Source organism: Mirounga leonina, unplaced genomic scaffold, assembly GCF_011800145.1.
Source record: "Mirounga leonina isolate KUSES-001 unplaced genomic scaffold, KU_Mleo_1.0 Mir_174, whole genome shotgun sequence".
Lineage (NCBI taxonomy): Eukaryota > Metazoa > Chordata > Mammalia > Carnivora > Phocidae > Mirounga > Mirounga leonina.
This window is the reverse complement of record NW_023270451.1, coordinates 32,437,021-32,446,910: the sequence shown is the minus strand read 5'-3', so window position 1 is coordinate 32,446,910 and position 9,890 is coordinate 32,437,021. Positions and strand designations below refer to the sequence as shown.

General features: G+C 35.8%; 1 protein-coding gene across 2 annotated transcripts in view; it reads left to right on the top strand.

Moving 5' to 3' along the window:
* Positions 1-2,227: 2,227 nt before the first annotated feature.
* AGMO (alkylglycerol monooxygenase) overlaps positions 2,228-9,890 on the top strand; it is a 331,856-nt gene continuing 324,193 nt past the window's right edge. Inside the window, exons 1-2 of one of the 2 annotated variants that reach the window (XM_035020664.1) lie at positions 2,228-3,099; positions 4,528-4,658. In XM_035020664.1, coding sequence (XP_034876555.1) covers positions 2,977-3,099; positions 4,528-4,658 — 254 coding nt within the window. In that variant the 5' untranslated portion in view covers positions 2,228-2,976. Of the gene's footprint in view, positions 3,100-3,439; positions 3,800-4,527; positions 4,659-9,890 lie in introns of those variants that run through there. The other variant, XM_035020665.1, reaches the window with a different exon arrangement.

The window sequence follows — 9,890 nt, the reverse complement described above, 5'->3', positions numbered from 1 at the left end:
AAACAACTCACAAATCAAAAGTTGTTCTACAAGTTACTAGAATTTATTATGGTAGTATACTAATTATGACAACATGTTAGAGTACAAGAATAGATACATACATCAGTGGGACAGAGTGGAGAGCCTGGAAACGGTGCAGATATGTCAAAGAATAGTGTGGAAAGTAGTGACTTTAAGTAATGGTATGGGAAGAACTGGGATCCATCCAGGGTAGGGAGGGAGGGCATAACATGAAATAATGACTTCATACCATATAGAAACTGAACTCCAGATGACTAAAGGAACAACTGAAAGGTCCTAGAAGAAAACACAGAAGGTTATTTTTATTTTTGTAGAATTCTGGAAGAAAACACAGAAGAAAACACAGAAGCTTATTTTTGTAGAATTCTGGTGAAGAAAACATTCATGAACAAGACCCAAAGGCAGAAGTAATAAAATAAAAGATAGCAGTATGCACAAAGTTACAATTGCTGTATGGCAACATATAGGTAACAAAGTTGAAAAAAAATGAAGACTGAGAGAACATTTGCCATATACAGGAGCAAAATAAATATATATATGTAGAATACAAATAGCATATAAATCAATACAGAATGACAATATAAAATCACATGCAACATATATTTAAAAATAAATCACACACTAAGAAAAACAAATGACTAATAAATGTATTGCAAAGATTTTCAAAGTCACTAGGGAAATGCAAATTAAGGCAAGATGTCATTTTTCCCAATAGGCTTAAAACTATCAACAATTGAGAGTATCCAGGGTTAACAAGAGTGAAAGACAATTTTGGAGGTGAATTTGGCAGCAACTATCAAAGCATAAATTTTACATACCATTCAACAACATAATTCCACTGCTAGGAATTTATTTAATACAAAATGTACACAAGTGTACGAGATATTTATACCATGATATTCATTGTTGCATTAAATTTATTAGCTAAAACTGGAAAACTACACTTAATTGCACAACAGTGGAGAAACAGTTGAGTAAGTTATAATGGTTTGCTGGTCCTTGGTTGGCTTTTTCCTTGGATGCATTCCTCCCCTTCTTCCCTGTTCTGTATTCCCTCCAGGCCAGAGACTTCATCTCCTAGGCTTTTCTTTTAACTGGCTTTGACTCACTTAGGCCAATGGGAGGTATTGCTGGGAGATTGGTTGGCTGTAAGAAGGGAGTAGCCATCATACTCTTCTAATCATCTTACATTTGTTACTGTTTTGGGGGTTTGTCCCATGGCCGATGATCTTCTTAGGCCCATTGTGGTTCAGACCTTCCATGTGTGACCCAGTCCCTGAGCAGCATTAACACATCCTCCCTTTTTTTGTCCCTATAGCTTAAAGATGCTAGTGACTTCCTATTGATATTAATCCCTAGATTTCTTCTTTCTTCTCATTTGATTTTTCACTTCTTTTATAATTTCTGTAACTGATTCTTTGTATTAATGTTCTGCTACTTTAACTACTTAAAATGATTTTGTATTACTTCTTGGAATGTACACACATATGCACACATACACCTCTGCACCCAGTGTGTGGGGGGGGAGGCTGTCTAACCACATGCTCAATGGAGCAAACTTCTGATAAGTTGATGACTCCACAATAACTCAGGTTGTGCCACTTTTCCAATGCTCACCTCCACAAATAAATGTCAGGTTTTTTTCAAGATGAAGCACCATACTTATTCCTAATCATGTAACATGCATGTGTAAAAGTGTAGTACAATTTTTATTAGGTCTCGATCTTCTTTTTTTTCCTTATGGATCATTACAAAGTTTTTGAGTATTGTACCCAAATCCCATTTTTCTCATAAGCCTCATAGTTTTTATTGCACAACTTTGCAAACTATCCTGATTTTTAGCAGTTTGTAGGTCATGTAACAGCAGAATTGACTGTTCATACACCAAAATGTTAACAGTGTCTCTGGGTAGCAGTTTATTTATTGTTTATCTACAGTTTCTATTTTTTCCTAAAATAATCATGTATTGATAATTTAATGAAATTTACATAAACATGTTTAAAAGATGAGTTGGTAGCTAAAGGGTGATCATAGCCATTCTAGGTGAAGGGCTGAGGCTGTTCAGGAAACCCCCTCATTCACTGGTGATGCAATCAATGAAGTGCCCTCTAGTCTCCCTGAAAGGCATAATCAACTTAGGCTCCTCCTGCAAAACACAGATACAGTCTTGCAGCAACATCTTGGCAGCTTCTTCAATCAGAGAGTCCCCATAAGTGCTCAGAAGAATACGCATGTGATCAGTCAAGGTTCCATTAAACATGGTAGATCATGTAACAAGCCAAATGCCTCTAAATTGGTTTGCAAACATTCAGAAGTTAACACCATACAAATCCAGAAATCTATAGGCAATAACCAGTGTGATACAGTCAGTGCTTACTGACTTTGAAGCTTAGTCTTACTGAGATTAGAGCACCCTGTCCTTGCAGGAAATAGGACTCTGTGAGGAGACGACACACAGAACACAATGTGAATTTCAAAGGAAAAAAAAAAAAAGAATTTTCCTTTTGTGATCTGAGTCTTGAATTGCTGTCCACTTTTTCAGAGTGAACTTTCACCTGTTAGCACTTTTTTCTTCCCCTTTCTAAGGCTGTATCATGTTTTTGTTTTGTTTGTTTTTCTGTCTTTCTTTCTTTTCTTTTTTTTTTTTGATGTTAAGTTATTCCACCTACAATCAAAGTCCAGTGTTTATCTTTGATTTGGGCTTGATTCCTCCCCTTTCCCTCCCTCACGTGTCCTACACCCACTGAACTCTGAACTCTTTCTTGGTGCCTGTGTTTTCCTGTCTCTCTACACAGAATCATCTGTTGGCTGTGTTCTCCGTGGAGCTTTGTTTCTAGCTGTTCTCTGACCAAGGGCTTGTTCTGTGCAGCTCAGCTCTCATCCTCTTTGTTCAGCCTCTGGCTTCAACCACTGAATCACAAATATTCTCCAGCTGGGAATCAGACAAGGGCAGACATGAACCCAGAAGCCCAACAGGATGTTTCAGTTTCCCAGGGACTTCGCATGATGGTTTATATGATGAAGCCCAATGAAACGTCATTCCAAACCCTGGAAGAGGTGCCTGATTATGTAAAGCAGGTGAGACTATCTGGGAAAAGGCCACTGTTGCTTTTGTCTTAATAAGTACGTTAAACACATCCTGGGGTTTTGTTCACTTTCGTTCTTCAAATTATTAAATTCTAATAAAAAATAATTCAGCCTTATAAAGGCATGGAACAACATTAGAATTTCTACTTGAATTGAATTTCTGTACAATATCAATAACCAGTTTCTCCTATTAAACTCCTCTCCTTGGATATGTCACTACAGAATATGATAAAGCTTTACAAAGTTTTCCTAGACCACAGTGGTGTTACAAATTTAGTTGTCAGAAGCTCAGTGTCAAATGGTTATATGACATCAGTAAACTTTGTAACAATTTTGGTTTTAAAGGGCAAACCACCTCCCAGGAAACTATTTCCTCTTTAATTTGGTAGAGTAGTTCTGCAGAATTGATACAGAGCTGACTGAGTCCAACTCTGACTTCCTAAGTTTGAACTTGAACCAAGTTTTCTTTGAAATTCTGAAGTGTTCAGAGGTACTTTTTACTTCTGGTTCCTGGCTATGACTGGAAGTGGAAATATCCAGAATTAGAACTTGAATACCTAAGTTCCCCACCCTGTCAAAGTTGTTCCTATAACACTAGTTCAGACCAGAAATAAGGGGGAAAAATGACAACAGAGAATATGTTCTTGGGACTTCAGTTTAGAAAACTTCAGAACTCATGACCAGCTTCCAAGTGAGTAAAACCCCTAACTTTTTCAGGATTTGATATTATTCCTTTCCTAGTTTTTTTAAGAAGAAAAATGTGGTACTCACATCTTCATAAATCATTATTTTTCTATTTTAACACCAAACTTTGCTCAGTATTTATCATCTGTAATGGAGCCTAAAAACACTTATTATAGCACAAAACTAAGTCTGAGTGAATAAAATTTGAATGATGTTTTAAATACACATTTTAAACGATCATATTCTCTGAAATACTTGGAAGAAAATGCTTTGTTCCTACAGTTTCAATTTTGTCATTCCTGCAATTCTAATATGAGTAACTAGAAATATGTGTATCCTAAGTGAAGCCTTTTAAGGAGGAACTGTCTTAATCATGGAGATAATAAACATCTGATTATTGTACTTATTTTAAAATGTATTTTTTTTTAGGTCTAACTCAAAACTCACCCCCCGCCAAGCTTATTGTTTTCTTGGCAGAATTATCATGGTTACATCTATGGTTATATTTCATTTCCAAATTGGATGATAGATTTTGAGCACCTGTTTAGTATATGTCTGAAATAATCAGATTTCTTTGCCTGTTGGGAGGAAATGATCCTCTAGGATAAGTATATACCTTCTCCTGCTATGAGATGTCACTCTGGGCCTCCCACTTCTGGAATGAGTAATCAGGAAATGTGGAAGAATTTCATACCAAGCACAATAGCATCTTTTTTGTGCCATTTCCTTTTCCAGGCAACCCCATTTTTCATTTCCTTAATGCTTCTTGAACTGGTCGTCAGCTGGATTCTCAAAGGGAAACCACCAGGTCGTTTGGATGATGTATTGACATCAATATCAGCCGGCATTTTTTCTCGGCTTCCAAGGTGAGTTAGTTGTTAGCCACACTGAGTGAATAAACTGAAATTCTCTAAATAAGATGGAAAAGGAACCTACTGTATGGGAAGTTAGTCTGTTTTCACATATCTACATATACCCCCAAAGTATCCAGTTACTGTCATTATTTAAATTTTTGATATTTCGTTCACCATGGATTTGTTTTTGTATTCATTGTTAAAGATATTGCTCTAAATATTATTTATCTTGATTACTGATTTTATTGCTGCCCCCTTAAATTTTGTGCCCAAGGTAACTGCTTCACTTGCCTTACCCTAGTCCCAACCCTGAGTTATGGTCTAGTTATCTACTGGGAAATTAATTTTGCCTCCGCCAGATTCACATGCTATGCAATCTGGGGTACAGACACTCTCTAGTAAAGATCACAGAAAGCTTTGAATTACTGCGTGGCCTCCCGAGTGGTCTCTAGTCCTGTTTCTAGTGCTACTTCATTTTCAGCCAAACATTTCCATAATGTGGATCTGGTGAAAATTCTTCACAGGTTCCATATTGCCTAAGGATAATGTTTGAATTTTTTTCCTGATCTATAGAAGCCTTGTCTCTCTACCCTTACTTTTTCTCCCTTCATTCTCCTTCTGCCTTTGCAATATTTCTTCCTTCATACTCTACTGCTTGCCATTGCCCAGATGTCCCACATGCGTCCCTCTGCTTGGAAGGCCATTCATGTGGCTAACTGATTCATTTCTTAAGTCTAAGCATGGACTTCTCTTGAAGAGTCACACTGTGCAGCAAATCTTCTCTGTCCTCCAACACTGCTTTAGGCATCACTTCACTATGGTCCCATGGAATCTTGTGCTTACCCCAGATACAGAATTGTCACATGGCATTATGCTTCCCTGTTTTTTTCCCCAGTCCTTCCTGATAAATTTCATGCAACTTGAGAGCAAGAGGGATCTTTCTTCATAATTTTAACTCCTATGCCTGGAATGATGTCTGGTATATCCTAGATTTTTTTTAAATTTAATATTTTTATAGTGTTATATTGATGATAAAATGAGATGATGAAGGAACAAAACAGTAAACAATAAATGACCTACTACTTTTTAGAAAGAGTAAATTATAATGTAGGCAGAGCAGAAAGCAATGCATGAGAGGCTCTTCAGTGCATGAGACTTTACCAAAGGGACAGAGGGTGAGGGAAGATTCCCTTAGAACTCTGTGCTCTGCATTGCTGAACTCTGTGCTCTGCTACTTCCCACCCATTGCTTCTTTTACTTTTTTAAGAGCTTTACTTCTGACCAGTGCTCATTGCTTTGGAATGTTTCTGTGAACTACTCAGTGGGAAACCAAGGTGGATTTTTAAAAATAAAAACTTAAAGATAACTGAGAAAAGGTAGAATAATTTCATACACTTGCATAAAATTGTTTAGATAGGAAGTAAACCTAAGAGTAAAACTTCTTTCATAAATGTTACCATGGAAAAGTAGGCTAATGGGTATTAAATAATAATAGTAATAATTTTGATAATCATCATAATAATGACTCTGAAAATCTCATATGGTTGCACATTGCTGTCAGAATCAGAGGATAATATCCCAAGTTATTGGCAGTTAATTCCCCTAATATGCTAAATAAGAGTTTATAAAATTATACATAAGTTCCTCTATTTCATGTCTCCCTTGAGCAGAATTGAGCAAGAAATATATTCAGCATACTGAAAGGATATGTAGATTTGATTTTTGAAAACACCCCAGTTGGTTACTGTAGTTTATTTTGAGGAAGTTAAGTGTACAAGTTCATGGAAATCAGACAGTTGATGAACTGGAAGAATAACTTGATAATTGAGAGGTGCCCTGCAGGTACAATTAGGGATCCCATATTTTGTTGAGCTGGAATGAATTTATTAAGAACTCAAGGAGACATCAAGTTGAGTGAATGCTTCAGCATGACTTTTACTTTTTCAGGTTGGACTTTGGTCACAAGTGGAATTAGATTATTCTCTTATCATAACATGATAACTACTAGAAATAGAAACTGCATCCTTAGTACTATATTTCTGCTCAGCAGTGTGATAAAAAGGGCACAGAGTTTTAACAGGTACACAAGAATCAAATATATATATGATTACTAAAAGAGGAGAGGGAGGGAGAGAGGGAGAGAGAGAGGGGGAGGGGGAGAGGGAGTGGGAGAGGGAGAGAAAGCGAGAGACCAAAACAAAGCAGTCCTTCTGGGATGGAAACATGCAGCGCCTTTCCTTCACAGCCCACTCCCCAGAACACTCTTTAAGCTGACACAGTCTGTTCACCCTGGTGCCCTTTGAAAGAAGTTGTAAACTTGAATGTGGAGCATATTTTTCCATAGTTGTATTTTGAACGGGAACAGCAAATTGCTTGTTGTTGTTTTTGTAGGTGTGGCCAGCAATTCTAAATTATGAAATGTAGATAATTTTGTAAGTTTTGCAAGGATTTTATCTTTTATAACCTTTTACCTAAAGCATTTAAGCAAAGCAAATTATCTGAAAAAGAAATTTTAAAATATTTTCATTTATTTTGTTCCTATTAAGCATGTGTGCGAGCGCGCGCGCACACACACGCGGGGAAGGAAAGCAGATCCACAGGATCCACTCCACTCAGTCCCCTTTCAGCAAAAGACAGGAACTCTTAAAACAATATTTCAGCATCAGGGGGAATCCTCATGCAAATCATTAACAGCTGAAGGTTAGATTAACACGGCATTGATCATATCCTCTCCAAGGGACTAATTTCATTTTCTACACCAGCAACAGGGGCTTGCCACATTCTTAAAATACATAATTGTGAGGAAAATGGTACTATACCATTTATTAGTCTGCTTGTGAGGAATTACACTTTGGATAATAATTCCAAGTAGGCATGTGGCCTCTGACAAAAGAAGTTGTGGAAATCAAAGTGAAACCATGAACATGTTTTTCCACTTTGCCTTTCATGTAATGGAAATGCTGTATGCAGACTTTGAGGAAAAACAATGTTTGTTTGAGGATCTCAATTTCATTAATGTATAAAATTCAAAATATCTTGAAGATTAGTAGCATACTTAGCACATTGATAGAAAAGATACATACTGTGTCTTTCAAATATTTATATAAGGGAAAATATTAATCATAGACAAGATTATATCTTGTTTATAAGTCTGTCAGACAGACCATGACGTGTAATAAAAGTCCATCTGGCCTAAGAACCAGATTCTGGGCAGACCTGCATCTGTTTTGTTCTTCTGGAATCTAGTAGGCAGACTCTTCCTCGTTAGAATCTAGTTCTGAATTTATAGACAGATATTTTTATTTATCATATTTAAATGCAGTGGAGCATATGTAGATAATCTGCCTTTCTATCAGTTACTTGCATATGTGACTATAAAAATTAAACTTAACAAAATACTTACTAAATCTACTTTTAAAAAATCTATCTAAAACTTGTGAAATATCCTGCTACCGACTTCAATGCTAATGAGTGAAAAATAATCACATCTCTTTTTTTTTTCCTGCTTATTTAAGCAGAACTCAATTTCCAATCCTTCATTAGAAAACCAGGACCTCAATTTGTTACTTCCTTCCAATGTTTCTGCTTCCATAAATTGCATCCTCCCCAGAGAAATTTTATTCCCGATATAAATATCTACAGTGTGTTTGTTTTTAATGGGTTCATTTAGTCTGTTGAAACAGCAGATTATAAATCAAATTGCAATAGGTTGAGGGATAATTTAAGTAGGTAAATTTTCAAATAAGTTGGGGACACTCCACTTTTAATACATATGGGTCGTTGCCAATTTTTACTATGGAGCTAGCTCCACAATGTTGAAATATACATAGGCACCGTTTTACTGGCCATGACTGCCATGGAATTTTCCACTCCTGACAAGAAAGTTTCAATTCATTAAAAAAAAAAATTAAAGAGGAGGAAATTAAACTTCTTTAAAATACTTTGACTCCTTGGGGTGGGATTGGAGAATAAAGGAAAATTGTATACTGGGTTTTTATACTAGACCGTAGTATCAGAAGTAGTACTGCCTTTGGCGACATCAGACTACTAACAGATCAGTGCCTGTCATGTTGGATAAGGACTTGAATCAATAGCTATTCATTGTCCAGATAAGATATAAATGCATTTATGTAATATTAATAATGATATTTTACTATTACTATTACTATATTAATGTAACTTTTTATTAACACTCCAGGGGAAGAAAATACATTTTTAAAACTTGTTGGTTTGTTAATTATATTTGCTATGGAGAAGGCTTCATTTCCTTTTAACTTTTACCTCAAACTTTATAAATAGACTTTGTCTTTGTTGTTAATTGTGGTACTTCAGAGATTGCTATTAGACTAACCTTCCCTAATGATGCAAGCAAGCTTCCTTGCACTTGCTCAATAGAGAAATGGAATTACTTCAAGTAATTTACTTCGGGCAAAGTAAAGAATGTAGCAAATTTGCTTCTTCCAGATTTACTACGTTGTATTTATAAAGGTCTATGGTTTTTGTGGTTGTTATAAAAAGAAATTAAGTGATTGCTTCATCAATGTAACGTCATTTCACAGTAAGAAAAAGCAGTACAGATGTTATCTGTCTTCAGGAGGTAAAGGTTGTATTACATATTCTGTTAATACGGAGCGAAAATCAATATTCCACTAGATGGAGCAAAAGTGGCAGTAGCTTTACAGATAGGGCAAGTCCCTGGACTAGGTTTAAGAGATTTTGAAATAAATAAACAACAAAATTTCTTGGAAAAAATCAGTATGTACTAGTCCAAATATATTTGTTTATAACTTCGTGAAGTTTGAAAGGAGATTTAGAATGATCCCATTCAAATATTGGTTTATTTTCTGATTTATAAGACAGCATTATTAGAAACAAAAATGTCCTATTGATTTTCTTCAATTTTGCATTATCTGGCCAAATCAGACAGTACACACAGCTCTCATGACAGTGATGAAATAGTATAAATTGGCAGATATCCATGAGTACTGAGTACAAAATTTCACTTTGAAAGTCTCTTTGAAATTTTAAGTTTACAATAAGAGTATTACATCAAATTTCACTTGATGAATGATTAGAGCATGGGAGTATTTGAGAGTTAGAGAATTTTAGGGTCCTTTTGGCCTAATTTTCTCATACCTTAAATTAGCCCTGAGATGCTGAAGGGTGGACAACGTATCCAATGTTAACTTTCTGCTTTTGGTGATGGGTACATTCAAACTGAGATGACTTGGAGAACTGCATAGC